The sequence below is a fragment of the Podarcis tiliguerta genome, assembly GCF_965153285.1.
Source record: "Podarcis tiliguerta genome assembly, chromosome: 1".
NCBI lineage: Eukaryota > Metazoa > Chordata > Lepidosauria > Squamata > Lacertidae > Podarcis > Podarcis tiliguerta.
In genome coordinates, this window is record NC_139534.1 from 91,648,244 (window position 1) to 91,668,210 (window position 19,967).

At 45.5% G+C, this 19,967-nt stretch overlaps 1 protein-coding gene across 3 annotated transcripts in view; it reads left to right on the forward strand.

Moving 5' to 3' along the window:
• The window catches only part of LOC310681937 (cytosolic phospholipase A2 epsilon-like), a 68,665-nt gene that overhangs the window by 22,891 nt on the left and 25,807 nt on the right, over nt 1–19,967 (forward strand). For 2 of the 3 annotated variants that reach the window (XM_083450094.1, XM_083450095.1), the window contains 6 exons: nt 10,622–10,758; nt 11,920–12,051; nt 12,436–12,476; nt 12,788–12,830; nt 17,885–17,951; nt 19,760–19,902. In XM_083450094.1, the coding sequence (XP_083306220.1) occupies nt 10,622–10,758; nt 11,920–12,051; nt 12,436–12,476; nt 12,788–12,830; nt 17,885–17,951; nt 19,760–19,902 (563 nt within the window). Of the gene's footprint in view, nt 1–10,621; nt 10,759–11,919; nt 12,052–12,435; nt 12,477–12,787; nt 12,831–17,074; nt 17,172–17,884; nt 17,952–19,759; nt 19,903–19,967 lie in introns of those variants that run through there. The other variant, XM_083450096.1, reaches the window with a different exon arrangement.

Below are 19,967 nucleotides of genomic sequence, written 5' to 3' on the forward strand. Positions count from 1 at the left end.
ATTAAAACCCGTGACGACAAGAAATTTTGGAATTTAATTAATGCAGGTCTAAGACCCCCCTCATTCATTGTTAATAACATCACAGCAGCCAGCTGGCACTCTCACTTTGCTCAGCTGTATTCCACCTCAGATTCTGACGTAAATGTAGTCACCACCCTTCCAGCATCTGCCTTGCCCACCTGGGAGCCAGTCTCCCCAGAGAGATGTACTCAACTAATTAGCATGCTATCAGGGGATAAATCCCCGGGGGAGGATATGATACCACCTGAGGTATTCTTATCGAACCAGTCGTGGTGGGCCCCTATCTTAGCATCTCTCTTTACCACCATTAATGCTACTCTTAAGATTCCACCTAACTGGAAACAGAGCATAGTTATCCCAATACATAAAAAGGGGGACCCACAAGATCCGCGCAACTACCGACCTATCAGCCTGTTGGACACATCATACAAGGTTTACTCTAGATTCTTGCTAGAGAAATTAATTGAGTGGGCAGAAGAAACAAAGCTATTCCATCCGGAACAGGCTGGCTTCCGCAAAGGTCACAGCACATCTGGCCAATGTCTTGTTCTACTTACCCTGATTGATAAATACCTAAACAGGTTCAACTGCAAACTACACGCGGCTTTTGTGGACCTGACCTCCGCCTTTGACTCCATTCCCAGAGATAGGCTATGGCAGAAGCTTAGTCATACCAGCATAGATAAGAGACTCCTCCTCCTTCTTATGGAAATTCATAATGACATATCGGCCAGAGTAAAATTCGGCCCTCTGGGAGCTCTTTCTGATTCTTTCCCTCTGAATAAAGGGGTCAAACAGGGCTGCCTCTTGGCCCCTTTTCTATTCAATTTCTATATCAATGACATCGTCACAACTACGAAGGCCCTAAATCAATCTGCCCCCTCCTTACAACAGCTCAAGATCCCCATATTACTCTATGCGGACGACATGGTGATACTGTCATTAACCAAGCTGGGCTTAAACAACATGCTCAGAGGGCTCATGACATATTGTGATACCAACTCCCTTAAAATTAATTTCGCCAAAACCAAAATTCTTACTTTTGGCATGAAAACTCGGAAGTCACTCTGGAATTTTGAGGGCCATTCTATTGAACATTGTTCAGCATTCAAGTATTTGGGTATCATTTTTCAGCATGGGCTTAGCTGGTCAGCTCACCTAAATACAACCATCCTGGCTGCCCGCAGAACCATCAAAGCCTTGGAGAAATTCTACTATGCAAAAGGCGGCCAGCTGGTTCCACCAATCAGAAAAGCATTTATCAGCAAAGTCCTCCCGATGTTATTGTATGGGGTTGAAATCTGGGGGTGGAATTTAAAAACACTACAACGGCTGGAGATTCTACAAAACTCTTTTGCACGGAAGATACTGGGTCTCCCCAAGGGATCGGTTGCAGCACAGTTAAGAACAGAACTGGGCCTCCCCTCCATTGTTGCGAGAGCCCACATTAGAATTATTAGCTTTTATTGTAAATTAATCAATGCCCCAGATCCCCTACTAGCCAGGCAAGCCTTTTTAACGTGTTCTCAAAGCAATAAATGGTCCAAGGCCATGGTGACTATTACTGCACGCTACTCTCTCCCAAATCTTGACTCGCTGTCCTCTTGGGACAAACATAAAATCCGGGCCTGGATTCTTACAAGAGACGAGGCCATGGACCGGGCACAGTCCACCTCAGCTCGCCTCTCCATGTGGCTCCCTAAAGTGAAAGTGGTAAGATCACTTGCCAACTACTTGATAGACCTGACGGAGCCCAACTTGAGAAGAGCGTTTACTATGGCCCGCTTCCATTCTATACCCACGGCCTTCCTGCAGGGGATTTATTCTAAGACCCCTATTACCCAGCGTCTATGTCCATGCACAATGAATGAAGTAGAGGACTTCATACATTTCTTTTTCTACTGCCCTATTTATGAGCCAATAAGATCTAAGCTCCTCCTTTTGATCCCGTCCACCATTACATCTAAGGAAGACTGTTTGAAATCGCTTCTTGTGGACGCAAATCCCCAAATCTCACGTGGGGTGGCAATATTCATAGTGCAGGCTCTGAAACTCAGGGCTACTCTGACAGGGTAGCGTGCCCTAGACCTGGACCTGTTTTAATCTTTTTATTACTTTTAACTCAATATGCTGAGTCTGCTCTGGGGCCATTTTGTGCTTTATATATACCCGCATACTAGTTTTTGGGCGCTGGCTATTATATCTTTGCATTATTGTCTTCGGGTAACTTAAATGTCACTACGCCAGCCAAAACACCTGAATTTTGCTGGGTTGCTTGTCTCTAGTTTGTCTTTTTTCTTTTTTGTATTGTCTTATTTTGCTATGGCAGTTTGCTAATGCAATAAAGGTTTTGACTTGACTTGGAGAGGCAGTGCCCCACTTGGACTGAGTAAGGCAAGATGGATGGTCTATATGTTGGAGGGTGGCACTGCGGGAAAGTTTGGAAAAATGGATTTCTGCAACCCCAAAGAGACTGTGGAGTACGCTTTGGAATATCTTTTGGTCTATAAATTGAAACAAGGAGCTTGGGCAAGCATGCTGAAGAGGAGAAAAGGAGACGTCGGGAAAGAAGTTCTTTGGGACTCAATTTTAGGCTTGGAAAGAAACTTGCAGGCAGTCCAGAGAGAAGATTTAAGAGCCTCGGACATAAGGGAACCGGGTTGATGGAACTAATGGCTGACAGGAAAGACTGATAAAATTTGTAGAAAAGACTGGCAGAATCCGAAACCAGGGGGATGAGATGGTGGGGAAAATTGGGAACTTTTAAAAATAGTATTTAGCATAACATTGTATGATTAAGAACTTTTGGGAGATGGTGGAATGACTCTATTTGGCTTTAGTGGAAATAAGATAAAGATTTGAGATATTAGGATTTAAGGGTATACGATATTAGGATTTAAGGGCATAAGATTTAAGGTTTCTTCTTCTTTTTCTTTGCTTAGCAGATTGGAGTTTGGACAATTTTTTCGATGCTGATGGGAGAATAAGGTTTAAATGGTCTAAGGCAAATAAGCGAGTAAGCAATGAAAGATGGAAAGAATTTGCTGATCTGATTAACAACTGGAATACAAAAAGGGAGGTGGGAGGAGGCCGAGGAAATAAGTTATTGAAAGATGGAATTTGAAAAATGGAAGTGTTTTCTTTTTAAATGTTTTTGTTTTTGTTTTGTTTTGCGTCTTTGTGCTGAGGAGTCGGTGAAGAGGCTCAGCCACCGTGGCTTTGTGGGGCAGGAACATGTTATAAAATTTCAGCAGCCCCAGGAACGCCTGCAACTCCGTCTTGTTCTTTGGGATGGGGGCTTGCTGGATAGCGCGGATCTTGGATGTAGTCGGGTGAAGGCCAGAGGCGTCGATAAGATAGCCCAGGAACTCTGGCACTTCTCCCTCTTTACCTTGAGCCCGGCCTGTTGGAACCTGGTCAGCACGGCACGGAGGCGCTCGAACAGCTGCTGGTGTGAGTCTGCGGACACCAAGACGTCATCAAAATATGGTACCACGCCTGGAAGCCCTCGCAGGAGATGCTCCATAAGGCTTTGGAAGATGCCAAAGATACTGTAGATAGTTTTCACTCAGGTCCATGTCAGTTATTTTAGACGGGAAACCCTGGATTGTTGTTGCTACAATGTTGACAGCTGGCTCCTATAAAAGCAGGCCGGCTGAGCTGTGGCTGTTCAGCTCTGTCCAGCTGACAATAAAGAGCTGCTCTGGATAAATCACTGTGTCGTCTGCTTTGTTCGTCCACAACTTAACACTGGCGGCGAGGATGGGATCGATGGACATCAGAGCACAGCCAGATGCAGCCACCCTCTGAGCAGAGCTGAATCACTGAGCTGAATCACTGAGCGAAATCACTGAATAGAACCAATTCAGAGCTGACTGCTCTGGCTAGAGCACGGTGTTCCATCCATCGCCCTTCACACCGGCATTGGAATCATGGCTTCACTTATGCCTCTACCGCCGTTTGCGCCAACCTCTGAATCATTGGACTCCTACCTCGCTCGGTTCGACTGCTACCTCCAAGCCAACGAGCTGACGCAAGTATCACAGGAGCGTAAGCGGGGCCTATTCCTCAGCCTCTGTGGGCCTGAGGTGTTTGAGACGGCCCGAGCATTGGTTGCGCCTGAAGCAGTCCAGGCAACACCATGGGACACGATCCAAGAGAAGCTCCGCAACCACTACGCACCAAAGCCATCCAAGATTGCTGCCCGCCATGCGTTCTACCACCGGAACCAGGCAGAGGGGGAGTCAATCAACAACTACACCACCGCCCTGCGACAGGCTGCAATGAACTGCGAGTTCCGAGACTTAGACGATGCCCTGATGGATCGAATCGTCTGCGGGGTCCGGGACATCCATCTGCAACGGCGTCTCCTCACCAAGCCAGACCTCACACTACAGAAAGCCATTGAGGAGGCTGTGGCCTCAGAAGCTGCTGAATGCTCTGCCCAGGAGATCCGCAAGTCCAGCAGCCCGCGCCTTGCTAGGAAGCCATTTCCAGTGCATCATGAAGAGGCCAGCAGTGATGAGGCATCCTCCAGTGAAGACGATGACGTGCACCAGAAAAAGCGGGAGCGCAGGAAGTTCCAACAGAAGTCCAAGGGCCAACCGGAATGTGCCGGCTGCGGAGGCAACCATTCCCGTGCCAAGTGTTGATTCAGAGACGCCATCTGTAGGAAGTGTTCCAGAAGGGGCCACATCGTTAAGGTCTGCCGATCGGCTCCATCTGACCCCCCCCTTCACCGACTCGCAAGTCCAAGTCTTCACTCCAGTCTGCCAAGGAAAGCTATTTCACTCTCACCAACTGCCGCTGCCCGTCTGGAACCACGATTGGCCAAACCGACTCGCCTACACGATGCAAGCTGAACGTCACGGTGCTCATTGAAGGAGCTCCATGGGACATGGAGATCGACACCGGGTCTGCCCTGTCCATCGTGTCTTGGAGCACCATCAAAAGACTGGTACCCAGAGTGTCCAAAAGGCAACTCGACTCTCACCGCGTACACCTGAGAGACTACCAGGGAAACGACATTCCCGTGGTAGGCGTTGGCCGGTTCCGGATCGCCCTCAAGGATTTTTCGGGCCTGCTCCGGTTGGTGGTGGTCGAAGGTCAGCGGCCAAGCCTCCTAGGGCTAGACTGGTTTGATGCCCTCGGCCTGGAAGTCACTGGCATCAACTGCATCTCTAACGCAGAGACTGAGGGTCTGGTCAAAGACTTTACCAAGGTTTTTGACGGCACTTTGGGGCAATATACAGGTATGCCCATCTCCTTTAGCCTTGATCCACAAGTCGCCCCCATCAAGCTAAAGCCACGCCGGGTTCCCTTTGCTCTCAAGGCTAAGGTGGACGAACAACTGGACAAGCTGATCGCCCAAGGAGTTTTGGAGCCGGTTGACCACGCCAAGTGGGAAACACCCATCGTCACGCCTGTCAAGCCAGATGGGTCTGTGAGAATCTGTGCTGACTACAAGTGCACGATCAACAAGGCACTTCAGCAGCACGCTTATCCGGTTCCTGTTGTCCAACACCTGCTGCATTCCCTGGGTGAAGGTAAGGTCTTCGCTAAGCTGGACCTTGCCCAAGCCTATCAACAACAACCCAGGGTTTCCCGCCTAAAATAACTGACGTGGACCTGAGTGAAAACTATCTACAGTATCCCCCTGCTGGCCCAGGGTGAGAACATCAGTACATAACAAACCTAATTATCGACAACAAACTGTAACATACTTAGGCAGTTTCTATTAATTAGAATTGTATGTGGTGCTTGGGGGGGAATTGTCGTCACGCCACTCCTTGGTGTGTGGAGTGCCCCAGGGTGCGATACTCTCCCCGATGCTTTTTAACATCTTTATGCGCCCCCTCGCCCAGCTTGTCCAGAGTTTTGGGATGGGCTGCCATCAGTATGCTGATGACACCCAACTCTATCTGTTGATGGATGGCCATCCTGACTTGGCCCCAGACACACTGACCAGATGTTTGGAAGCTGTGGCTGGATGGTTACGTGGGAGCCAGTTGAAGTTAAATCCTTCGAAGACAGAGGGACGGGACGATATGGGATTGAGGAGGCAACTCCCATCTCTTGCGGGGGTGCAATTAGTGCCAGCACCATCCGTTAAGAGTTTGGGTGTAATCTTCGATACCTCCCTCTCCATGGAGGCGCAGATTGCAGCTATAACAAAGGCGGCATTTTTTCATCTCCGCCAAGCTAAGCAGTTGGCTCCTTACCTCTCTCGCCCTGATCTGGCCACTGTGATCTATGCGACGGTCACCTCCAGACTGGATTATTGTAACTTGCTCTACGTGGGGCTGCCCTTGAGACTGACCCAGAAACTCCAGCGGTGCAGAATGCCGCAGCGAGACTCCTTATGGGGTCTTCGCTGCAAGATCACATTCATCCAGTGCTATACCAGCTGCACTGGCTCCCGGTGGAGTACAGGATCAGGTTTAAGGTGCTGGTTTTAACCTTCAAAGCCCTATACGGCCTAGGACCCTTGTACCTATGGGACCGCCTCTCCTGGTATGTCCCACAGAGGAACTTACGGTCTTCAAATAAAAACATCTTGAAGGTCCCAGACCACAGAGAGGTTAGGCTGGTCTCAACTAGAGCCAGGGCTTTTTCGGCTGTAGCGCCGATCTGGTGGAATGCTCTGTCACAAGAGACAAGGGCCCTGCAGGACTTGACACCTTTCCGCAGGGCCTGCAAGACAGAGCTGTTCCACCAGGCCTTTGGTCAGGATGCAGCTTGACTCCCTCCTTTGGCAATCTTTACAAAACTTTAGTTTATGGTTGCCATCAATTTTGATTTTAATTAATTTTTATAATGTTTTTATAATGTTGCACTATTTTAGTGTTGTTAGCCGCCCTGAGCCCGGCTTCGGCTGGGGAAGGCGGGATATAAATAAAATTTATTATTATTATATTATTATAATTTTGAATTTAAAAGAGCAGTAGCTTACAGAGGCAGAAAACTTGATTACATCTTGCATGAGCTATGATAGCTATCCTGTAATTTGAATATGAAGGCTGTCAGGAGGACAGTGATTTGAGGAGCATCTCAGTTACATATCAGATATAAAGAAGGCACAACACAGACTGCGATAAAGGTTACATAAATTATGGAAGTTGGGAAAGGGCGTGGGAGGAGTTTATAACAAAACTGTAGATCAGATTCAACTGCCAATTGCGCTCATTCATGGGGAGTGTTGGGACATCACTCGCCCAATAAAGGAGGAGAGCCAGAAACAACAATATATACTGTACATGACTCTGGCACAGGAGCAATGGTTACCATGAAGAAGTTCAGACATGAACATGATGCTAGCTCCCATTGTTCCCGAACATTGGCCAAACTAGTTTCAGCTGACGGAAGTTGAAGACCAGTGCTATTTTTCTAGAAAAAGAGGGGCTGGAACTCACCATGAACACCTCCCTCATTCTCTTAGAATGGCAATGGCGCCCAACCATGAGGTGTTGGAACCGTGAGGTTCTGGCGAGTTTCAGCTGGGAAAAAAGCAACCATGCTAGCTACCCTGCTCTAATTCTATTACAGAGCCGATCCATAATATAGGCTTCTGTTTGTTTTTCTATAAACATACAAAGGCCCATCTAGTCTGGCATCCTCTTCTCACAGTGGCTAAGCAGGTGCCTTGGGGACCATAAAAAGGCCCTGAATGCAACTGTGCTCTCCCCACTTGTGTTTCCCACCAGCTGGTTTTCAGAGGCATTCTGCCTCCGACCAAGGAGAGGGAATGTAGCCATCGTGCCTGGTAACAGTGGATAGCTTTATCCTCCATGAATTTCTCTAATTCTCTTTCAAAACTGGGGCCACCGCTACATTTTATGGGACAAATTTCATAGGTCAGCAATGTGCTGTGTGCATTGCTGTGTGCATTTCTTACTTTGTTGTCTTGAATCTTTCAATGTATGAGAGAGGGAGAAAAACCGCTCCCCCTCTGCTTTCTCCAGACCATGTACAGAGCAACACCATCTTCCGTCAGTGGCGGAGCTTCATGCTCTGGCACCAGAGGTGGAGAGCAGGCAGGGGTGGGGCAGCTGCGATGGCACCATGGGATCATGCTGTCGGGGGCTCTTCATGACCCCATGGACCCCATGGACCAGAGCATGCCAGGCACCATGGGATCATGCTGCCCCGACTCTTCATGACCCCATGGACCAGAGCACGCCAGGCACTTCTGTCTTCCACTGTCTCTCGCAGTTTGGTCAGACTCATGTTTGTAGCTTCGAGAACACTGTCCAACCATCTCATCCTCTGTCGTCCCCTTCTTCTTTCCCAACATCAGAGTCTTTTCCAGGGAGTCTCCTCTTCTCATGAGGTGGCCAAAGTATTGCAGCCTCAGCTTCACGATCTGTCCTTCCAGTGAGCACTCAGGGCTGATTTCCTTAAGAATGGATGCGTTTGATCTTCTTGCAGTCCATGAGAACTGTTAAATGGGTGATTTATGATAGCTTTCTAAAACAGAACAAAACAAAACCACACCAAGGAAGATGTTCCATCATAAGGAAACAAACATATTGTGCTTAGTCATCATTTCTTCTTAATATGAATTTCACCTGCCTCTGAGAGAAATAGGACAACAGGAACAAAACATGGTTTTTATATCCTATATATGTCCTACTGACTTAGCTCTGACTTACTTGTGATGTCAAAAGCGGCAAGGGGAAAAAACGCTATCAGGAAGGAATGTTGTAGATTGTCCATTCATTAGACTTTGTCAGATGGGTTGCATAACAACAACAACAACAACAACAGAGCCACCCTGTCCTATAATAACTATATTATTTTCTTCAGGCACTTTGAAAAGTGGCAAGCGATTATTTATGAATAATTTACTAATTAACTACAAAATAACTCTTCACTTCTTGCTTGTTTTCTAAGCTCCTCAAAGAATCTGATGCAATCTGCCACAGCACTAGCAAATAAGCTTTTTGGGTGCTGTGTATCTATGGCTCTGTGCCACTGACATACCAAATTGACTGAAAATATTACTGTGGGATCCTTTTTGCTACTCCTAAAGCTTCCACTGTTTGTAGATGAAATAAGTGTTATATAACTTTGACATGTGACTGGAGTAGCGTATGGATGGGTAAAAAATAGAGACAACTCACATATACTGAATCCTAAAGGCTACATCAGTACGGTCCTACAGCTGATTATGTAATGTCAAACTATGATTTAGCATTACAAGGATGACCTGCAGCAAACCACAGGCTGCTGTGACTCTTTTTCCTCCTCTTCTTGCCAGTCAGAGCCTCCATCTAAAAGGATACTGGAAGTCATGGAATCCTTCAAACAGGAGACATGACCTTTCCCACATCTACAATGGGAAACTGCCTTGACTTTTGAGCCACAGGTTATTTGCTAGGCTTCCAGGATAACTCTAGAACCCCCCAACGGACAACAAGAAAGATATGTAAGACAGAAAAAATATGCATTGTAGGAATGGGTTTCCCAAATCTAAAATCCGACTGTGCAGTCAGTCTGAAACGGGCCCCAAAATCCCAATTTTTCCTTCTCCATTAGCTAAAATGCATTAACTTGAGCACTTGAGCCAAGAACCCAGCTGTATAAACAAAGCTCTCTCCTTTATCAGTATGTGACGCTTAATGAATGCCCTTTCCAGTTCCAAAGTGGAGACAGGATGACAGAGCTGGAGCTTATCTTATCTTGTGTGACGCTGACACCCCCACGCTCGGGAATGATGCCAGGAGTGCTCTTAGAGTTGGTGACCTTCTTACCCCAAGATAAGGAATACAGGAAGAGGAACATCCTTTTATGGTCAAGAGTACAGGAACAGGAACATCTGTTTATGGTCATGGATGTCAACTTATGTGTATAAGCTGACGTGGCTGGATTTCTGGGGAGGGGGCATATATATAATTGATTTTAACATATAAATTATAAAATGTACCACAAAACTTATCACTTATACAATCTTTTTTAGACTTCCATCAGCACCTCTGATGATCCACCATTTTAACCACTTCTTATGCATTTCTTAACTTTATATTGCCTTTACATCTCTTAACAAATCATCCTTCCCCTTCTCCATTTTTGCATTACTTCCAATAATACTCCTCAGGGACCAGAAAGGGTATATAAGCTGTGTGTAACCGCTCTTTAAGTGTGCTTGCTGTGATCCGATTCACGCAGTGCCTTCTACTATCCGGAGAGCAGAATAAACTCTTTCTCTGAACCAAACCTCGGTGTCATTTGACTTCCTTCCTCCCGTCCGGGAGCAACGCTCACCCAACCAATCGGTAAAGTCTAATAAGGCTACAGCATGACCCTATGATATACAACCACCCATACAAGTGAAATATGTATTTCCACATATAATATGCAACAGTGCATACACGTAACCAGGGACAATGAAGTCCAATTCTTTCACAGTGCTTATGCAATATAATAGATTTTTATGGTATAAAAATTAAAATGGATGAGCACAGAGAAGGGATACAATGAAGAAGTGACTTGGTTTCCATGTATTCTCTTGTATACACTGTGTGATCATGACAATGGTAAACATTAAAGTTTAAGGATTTAATGTGGCCTAATAATAATAAATTGACTCTTTTTAAAACAGTTAGCCAGTCTGATTGCTATGTGAGCTTGTACCTGCCAACAGCTTCATTTGAAAGACCTCGGACCAAGACTATTAAGGACTGTAAGGATCCAGTATGGAATGAAACCTTCTACTTCAGGATACAGACGCGGGTCAAAGTAAGGCACAAAGTCAACGATTAATAATTTGTCTGAACTCCTCAGCCATATTTAGAATACTGTTTTGCTAAGTTGTTACCTACAAAGGACCCACCAAAATCATTGCTTGTTTGGGTACAGAAGATGAGATGGTTGTTAGTTATTAACCTTAAATCTATTAGCAGCTATTAGTCATGACAGGTGGAATAGAATGTCCCAAATGCTCTTTTTTCAGGGCTTATGGTGGCACCTTAGCTCACCTAACCTACCCTAGCTGAGCCAGGGTTGGGCCCGTATGCCAGCATATCTCTGGCAGAGCCAGGAACCTGTTCCCTGAACTGGAAATTCACCACATCCCAGCAGATCTAGGGTTAGGATTGTGCTCTTAGACTTTCAAGTTGCCACAAGACACACTGTTGCTTCAGCTGCTGCTGTGTTAGTATACACTGGGTACTACTGCAGCTATATGTTACTTCAAGATGTAAGCCATTGTTCGAGTAAGTAACTGATTCAGATTTAGAAGATAGTTTATGCCAGTTTTCTCTCTTTCATGTCCACATACCTTCCGGTGCCTTTTCTGTCTTCCTTTCTAATGTATGGAAAGAATGGGCTGACACATTCTTTTTTCTAGTTGTTTGGGCTTTGTGGTCCAGAAGCAAGCCTTGATGACTGTCAAGGCTGTGGGAAAGCTATTCCTCTCCTGGCTGCAGCAAGAGCATAGAAAACAAGGAGAGTCCCTTTTAATTAGTTTTATTCAATCCTAAGAGACAAAAGAACGCAACACGCCTTAACATGGCATTGCTTCAAACTGGGCTCCTCCTCCCACATAGGGTAGCTGTTTGTAGCCAAAAGTCTCTGATTCCATTGTTCCTACACCCTTAATGAACACCGAGTTCTGGGAGAAGGGGGATCAGAAATACTCTCCAATGACAATGGGTCAGCTGGCTGCCCTGTTGCAATTTCCCCCTCTTCTTCTAACATGTTCCACTCCTTTGTTTGTCTATCTCCACACTGTGACCTTCCTCAGACTCCTCAAAGCCCTGCTGTAAATCAAGGCTGCCTCCCTCTTCTCCTGCAGCGTCAGGAGAAGGGTGTGTGTGTGTGTTCCCCACCAGCCTCCTCCTCCATCTCACCCTTTTGAGTTCTATCCCTGACAATGATCAACTTTGCTTCCCTTCTCAGAATGTTTTGGAGATGATGGTTCACGATGAAGACCACTGCCTCGTGGATAAGAATCTCTGCACTGTTCTCTTTGATGTTTCCAAGATCCAGCTTGGAGAAAGAGTTTACCTCACATTTCCATTGGATCCAAAAGTAAGAAGGTAGAACCGAAGGCTGCTGGGAGGGCATTATTAACAGGTGGAATCGCCGTGCGTAAAAGCATATAGTATAGTAGGGGAAAGGGCATATGAGAATATTTAACAAAGATAAAGGGCATTATGTTATGGGAAATTGTTTGCAAAAATGTGTATATCAGGAGAAATGCGAACAAATGTGTATGATGTGGAAACTGATGTGGAAATGAGATGAACTGAAATGTGAAACAGAGAGAAACTGAAATGGAGAGCTTTGTCCACCCCTCCCAATTGATCCATTCAGCAATGGGATTTATCATACTTGCACATGGAGCTTTTCTTTCTGTTAACAGTTGAGGAAAACATTATCTCAAACCAAAACAATGTAATTATCCTTTTACAGATTCCAGAAACTCTGGAGGTAGAGTTTAGCCGGGAGAGCATGTAAGTACACCCCAAACAATGCAATGTATTTAAGAATATATAACACTAGAAAATAAACTTCGGAACTGTGTTGCATATCAAATCAGATGGACCTGGAGCTCAAGTTTCTTGTGATCTGGCAAAGCATTGCCAAAGGGTAACTATCAGATAATTCCCCCCCCCCCCCAGTCTTGTTGTAATTAGATTACATGATCTGGGCTATGTTGAGTCAATTACATTAACATGGAATGTCAAACTAGCAACTAGAAACGTAAATTTCCATTACCAAAGACCAGATATGACATGTCAAATATATTTATTTTGTTTTGCAGCCCAGTTCCTGATGAGCATATTGTTACTAATGGCGTATTAGTGGTAATATCATTTTTTAAAAATGATTTCTCTTTTTACAAAAGTGATATTTAAATCATATCTGTTATGGGTATATGATTGTGGTATCTTGCTGCAGTTCCAAAAGTTCTTGCTTCTAATATCATTCGGCCACACATTTCAGGATGGGGTGGGGGTAGGGTTTCCGGGTCAGAAGGCTAGTGTGGGGAGGCAAAGTGTCCTTACAGAGATTTTATTTTAAAAGAATATTCAGTGAACATGGCACATTAGAAACCTGCAAACCATGTGGTCACTTATTTCTTTTTTTATATATATAATATTTTATTAAGATTTTCAAAACATTACAAAGAAAAAAGAGAAAAAAGAAAAATACAAAAATAAGAAACAATTAAAAACAATTCAATATTTCATAATTTATCTTGCATTTGCTTGTTTCCCGGACCTCCCCACACCTCCCCTCTTTGTATTCCAGTTCAATTTGTTTATTCAGCAAATCCTTTCCCTCTTTACCTTTATCCTTATCTTTGATCTTAATATATTATAACTTTAAATTTTCACCTGTTAACAATCCATTTTTGCATATTCCTTCATGACATTATTACTAAAAACCACTTAACCTCAATCCAACATCATTCTAACATTCATTAATTTTACAATATTTCTGTAGATAGTCTTTAAATTTCTTCCAATCTTCTTCCACCAACTCTTCTCCCTGGTCTCGGATTCTGCCGGATGTGGTCACTTATTTCTACAGAGATAGTCCAATCAGCAGCCTGGGAAATTAGCAAGGGCAGCAATATGTTGGGTGCATGGCGCACAGGCTGAATTCTAAACGAGGTCTAAAGCATGCGTTCCCCCAGTGAAACTCCCACTTTGATTTAACACAGGACAGTTACGAAAGATGTAACTTCGGTGAACCGCCCCAAGTTCTTCCAATGAAGGGTGGTATATGAAAATGAATGAAAGAATGACTGAATAGTTTAACACAACCAGCGTGATGGTAATGATTAGATTAATTACCCACCCTTCACTGAAGCTAATAATCTGTGGGATGTGAGTAGGGAATCAGATGCAAAAGAGCAGTGCCGGATTTACGTACAAGCTAAACAAGAAGGTTGGCGGTTTGAATCCCTGCAACAGGGTGAGCTCAGTCTCTGCTCCTCCCAACCTAGCAGTTTGAAAGCACATTAAAGTGCAAGTAGATAAATAGGTACTGCTCTGGTGGGAAGGTAAATGGTGTTTCTGTGCGCTGCTCTGGTTTGCCAGAGGCGGCTTAGTCATGCTGGCCACATGACCCGGAAGCTGTTTGTGGACAAACGCCAGCTCCCTTGGCCAGTAAAGTGAGATGAGTGCCGCAATCCCAGAGTTCTTCACTACTGGACCTAACAGGCAGGGGTACCTAACTATCAGATTAACCCTGGGACCTTTGCGTGAAGGATGGGTAATAAATAATAATAAAATATCCCTGACCATTTCAAATATATACTTGAAGGTAATAAAACCACCAATATTCTATTTTATTAAATTCTAGTCATTAAATTTTATTAAATACGGTGATTAAAAGTAGATTCATATATTGAAGCATCTGTTTATTATGGTCAGTGACCAGTAGAGTCTCTCTCATATATATAAAACTTTGGCTGAAAGGGATGAGATGTTATGAAGCACACATACCTGCATGCTCTCCTCCTTGGTAACATCTTCTACTACAAAAAATATGACATTATATCTGATCTCTTGGCCCACACAAGTAGTAGCTAATAAAACTGACTGGGGTCAGTGCTACTTGTTTTATATTAGCAGATGTCACTGTGGGGAGAGGAAGGAGAGACATGGGCCTATATGAGACAGAATAATAATGATAATAATAATTTATTATTTATAGCCCGACCATCTGGCTGGATTTCCCCAGCCACTGGCGGCTTCCAAAATAATATTAAAATACTGTTATACATCAAACATTAAAAGCTTCCCTAAACAGGGCTGCCTTCAGATGTCTTCTAAAAGTCTGGTAGTTGTTGTTCTCTTTGACATCTGGTGGGAGGGTGTTCCACATGGCGGGCGCCACTACCGAGAAGGCCCTCTGCCTGGTTCCCTGTAACTTGGCTTCTCACAGTGAGGGAACTGTCAGAAGGCCCTCAGGGCTGGACCTCAGTGTCTGGACTGAGCGATGTGGGTGGAGACGCTCCTTCAGGTATACTGGGCCGAGGCCATTTTGGGCTTTAAAGGTCAGCACCAACACTTTGAATTGTGCTCGGAAACGCACTGGGAGCCAATGTAGGTCTTTCAAGACCGGTGTTATATGGTCTCGGCCGCCGCTCCCAGTCACCAGTCTGGCTGCTGCATTCTGGATTAGTTGTAGTTTCTGGGTCACCTTCAAAGGTAGCCCCAAATAGAGCGCATTGCAGTAGTCCAAGCGGGAGATAACCAGAGCATGCACCACTCTGGCGAGGCAGTCCGCAGGCAGATAGGGTCTCAGCCTGCGTACCAGATGGAGCTGGTACACAGCTGCCCTGGACACAGATTTAACCTGTGCCTCCATGGACAGCTGTGAGTCCAAAATGACGCCCAGGCTGCGCACCTGGTCCTTCAGGGGCGCAGTTACCCCATTCAGGACCAGGGAATCCTCCACACCTGCCCGCCTCCTGTCCCCCAAAAACAGTACTTCTGTCTTGTCAGGATTCAATCTCAATCTGTTTGCCGCCATCCATCCTCCAACCGCCTCCAGACACTCACACAGGACCGTCACCGCCTTCACTGGTTCTGATTTGAAAGAGAGGTAGAGCTGGGTATCATCCGCATACTGATGAACACCCAGCCCAAACCGCCTGATGATCTCTCCCAGCGGCTGCATGTAGATGTTGAAAAGCATGGGGAAGAGGACAGAACCCTGAGGCACCCCACAAGAGAGAGCCCAGGGGTCTGAACACTCATCCCCCACACCACTTTCTAAACACGGCCCAGGAGGAAGGAGCGGAACCACTGTATGACAGTGCCCTCAGGTCCCAGACCCTCAAGACGGTCCAGAAGGATGTTATGGTCGATGGTATCAAACGCCGCTGAGAGATCCAGCAGAACTAGGAAACAGCTCTCACCTTTGTCCCTAGCCCGCCGGAGATCATCAACCAGTGCGACCAAGGCAGTTTCAGTCCCGTGATGCGGCCTGAATCCCGACTGGAAGGGATACAAATGGTCCGCTTCTTCCAGGCATGCCTGGAGTTGTTCAGCAACCACTCGCTCAATCACCTTGCCCAAGAATGGAAGATTTGAGACTGGGCGATAGTTGGCCATTGTGGCCGCATCTAAAGATGGTTTTTAAAGAAGCGGTTTAATAACCGCCTCTTTCAGCGGGTCTGGGAAGGCTCCCTCACGGAGGGAAGCATTCACCACCCCACGAAGCCCATCGCCCAGCCCTTCCCGGCTAGCTTTTATAAGCCAGGATGGGCAAGGATCAAGGAGACAGGTGGTTGGTTTCACTTGTCCAAGCAGCCTGTCCACATCCTCAGAGGTAACAGATTGGAATTGATCCCACGCAGTTTGACTAGACAGGACTCTAGCACTCTCCCGCCCCGGCCCTGCTCCCACGGTGGCGTCTACCTCTTCCCAAATCTGAGCGACTTTATCTGCAAAAAACTGTGCAAAATCATTGCAGGAGATCATGTGGCCTGTACTGGGCCCCGATGTAGCAGGTGGTTCCGCTAAATTATGGACCACCTAAAAAAGTCTCCTGCTGCTGTTTTCTGCAGATGCAATAGAGGTGGTGAAGAAAGTCTTCTTCACCGTCGCTACCGCCACTTGGTAGGCTCGACATTGAGCTCTAACCTGTGTCCGGTCAGCTTCAGAATGGGTCCTCCGCCACCGGCACTCTAGCCGTCTCAACGATTGTTTCATTGCCCTCAGATCCGTGGAAAACCACGGGGCTGTCCGGGCTCCATGCAATTGGAGAGGGCGCTTCGGAGCCAAACAGTCAATAGCCCTGGTTAACTCCACATTCCAGCGGGCCACCAGGGAATCATCTGAAAGGCCATCAACATGGGATAAAGCCCTACCACTACCCCTACCACTCTCTGGAAACCATTCAAATCCATTAAGTGGCGGGGGCGGACCATCCAAATCGGTCCCACCTCCCTGCAGAGGGGAAGGGTCGCAGAGAAGTCAAGTTGCACCAGGAAGTGGTCTGACCATGGCACTTCTATCGTTTCGCTTTTACTTAGTGTCAGATCACCAACATCCATGGAGGTAAACACCAGGTCCAGAAACACCAGAAGCAGGATCCCTGGTGTGTTGAGTCTCTGGGTCAAAATTATGCAGCCAGGTTCTGTGCATGTGTACCAAGAAATATGCACTTATGATAATTACTCAAAAGTAAGGCCCACTGTAGTCAGGGGTAAGCGTGCTTAGGACTGCAGCTGTAATTTATGGTTAATATCATTTCTAGAAGCTTGGTCAATTCTTTTCACATTTGGGCAGGAGGACTAAGTCATTTCACAACACAATACCATTGAATGAGTTCATCATGTATGTCTCTTGTGGCTTAGCAGTCACTGTGTTTGTGCACATTTATGTTGATGTCATGCATTTACAACCGGCAAACGGCTCTGGCACGATCACAGGGGTGGTGAAACTTTTTTCAGTCGAGGGCTGCCTTCTCCAGAGCTTTCCAAACTTTTCATGTTGGTGGCACACTTTTTAGACATGCATCATTTCGCGACACAGTCATTCAGTTTTACTAGCAAACCGAAGGGTGACTAACCACTTTCCAGCCCTGGGAGCAGCGTGGGGAGCGTTCGTATGACACACCTAAATCAACACGCTAACGTGTAGTGTGTAATCAGTCAGGGCCCACTAGTTTCAGGTCCCCCCCTTCCCCCTCTGCCCACCATTTTGGTCTCTCCCATACTCCCATGAAATGTACTCAGGGCCATATGCCAACCCCTATTCTATAACTTATTGGCATATTCCAGGCTTGTTCTATCTTCTTTAAAACGTTGCCAAAGAAGGACCTGTTACATCACAGCTACATCGTGACCAGTAAGGTTTTACCTTATGCTCTTTTATTTCCCTTTCTCTTCTTATAGTCTCGTGAAATTTCCTGCTTGGGTGTACAGGTGAATGGAGGGACAGCAATGAAGAAGAAACAAGGAGGTTAATATGTACCTTTATGTATAGATATAAATAGATTTACAGTTAATGGTTTCAAAGGTTTTATCATTAAAACCCTTTACTTGCTCATTAAAAGTCTCATTGCTGGACTTTTGCAAACAAACACTTTGGTTATTTTGCTATTTTAGTGTTGTTGTTGTTTAGTCGTTTAGTCATGTCTGACTCTTCATGACCCCATGGACCAGAGCACGCCAGGCACTCCTGTCTTTCACTGCCTCCCACAGTTTGGTCAAAACTATTTTAATATGATGTGCTAATTGGCTTCCACTATAGTGTATAATCAAATAATACTTATTTTGAACACAAATGTAAGCGCAAGCCCGAATGGGGAAAAAAATCAAAGCTGATTTAAATGATCAAGTGTATCCTAAGACATATTGATGTAGTATATTTTACACAGTAAGTAAATGAATGATTATCATAATCTATAGGTCTCAATGCCTTTACTGTGGTGTTCCCTTTGAAAACTGCATTTAAACTAAAGCATGGAATACATCTGGGCAATATTGCTCAGTTGCCATTAGCACTTCATCTTATTATTATTGTTCTATACCAGCCACACTATTTCCCAGTCCATTTCCAGGCCGAAGTTTATTGAAGGGTGGGATTAAAAAAATATCAATAATCTTTATTGGCACCTTAGCAGAAGTATTTATCTTATGAAATCATAATTTCATTGCCAACAGCATATGTGTGAAAGATTAATGGTGGAATTGAATGTTCTAATTGCTGTTGGCATGCACATCTTCTTGGCTTGGCTCCTGATCCCCAGAGTTCTGGCGCTTGTCCCACACACACCAGTGTCAAGAACTGAGCTTCAGAAACCTGAGCAAATGTGGTAGCAAACTATAGAGCTGTGAACCTACCACTAGAGCAGTGGTGGCTGGTGGCCATTAGGAGTGGTAGGGTGGAAGGCAAGAGAGGCCAATAGGAGGTGAGCCAGAGCCAAGGACAGGCGAATCCCATTAATTTTACTTTTGTCCCCATCCTCCTCCAACTTGAGTTCTACAAGAGTAAAACTGAGACTGAGGAGGAGGAAGCTGGCAGGCAGTGTTACCCTCTGGACTAGTTGTAGGTAAGAAGGCAGGCAAGTAGTGGCTGGCTGAGGGCAACCTAAGGTTGTTAGGGCAATGCCCCATTTGCCCTAATCCAGTGGCCCATCTAGTTCTCAAAATGGCCAACCAGATGCCTATGGGAAGCCTCCAAGCAAGACCTTCCTGTGATTCCCAGCAACTGATATTCAGAAGCACACTGCCTCCAACATATAGCCATTATGGTTAGTAGCCCATTCTTTATTCTTTCATGGATTTATCTAAACTTCTTAAAGTTTTAAGTCAGAAGGTAGGTAGGTGATCTTGGAGGAATCAAGACTGCAGTCAGAGGGGCAGTGCCCTATTTTCCACAATGGACCAGATTTCACTGAACCAGAAGCATCACAAATCTCATCCAGCTAGAAATGGAGGAGGGCTAGTTGGTAGTTACACACCTACACATTTGGAAGGGAGGGTGAGGTCACATGAGAATGGCACTGACACCAGTAAGATTAGTTTGGACCAGGAGTCACCAAAATGGGGCTTTCCAGATGTTGGATTGAAGCTCACGTCAATACTCATCCGGCATGGCCATCAGTCAGAGGAGACGGGAGTTGTAGTCCAGCAACATTTTGAAGGCAGCAAGTTGGCTACCCTTTTGCTAGAATCTTTGTTTGCTTTTTTTAGGGGAATTTATACATGCTCATGAACTGAACTATGTTGTGACAATTACATCAGGGTTCTTTATTTCCTTTGTAGAGCAAAACTTCACATTCAGTGTGAAAGGATCCTATGAAAAGAGCCAGGGCTCTGAGCTGTGCCCTGCTGATCCTCTTGTGTTTCACTGCATCAAGACTATGGAATCTGCACTGGAGATTGAACCAGCAAAGAAGCCACACTTTGTACGTTTTTAAATCATCTCTTCAATTTAAAAAGCAATGTAAAGCTACCTCCACTGTATAAAATG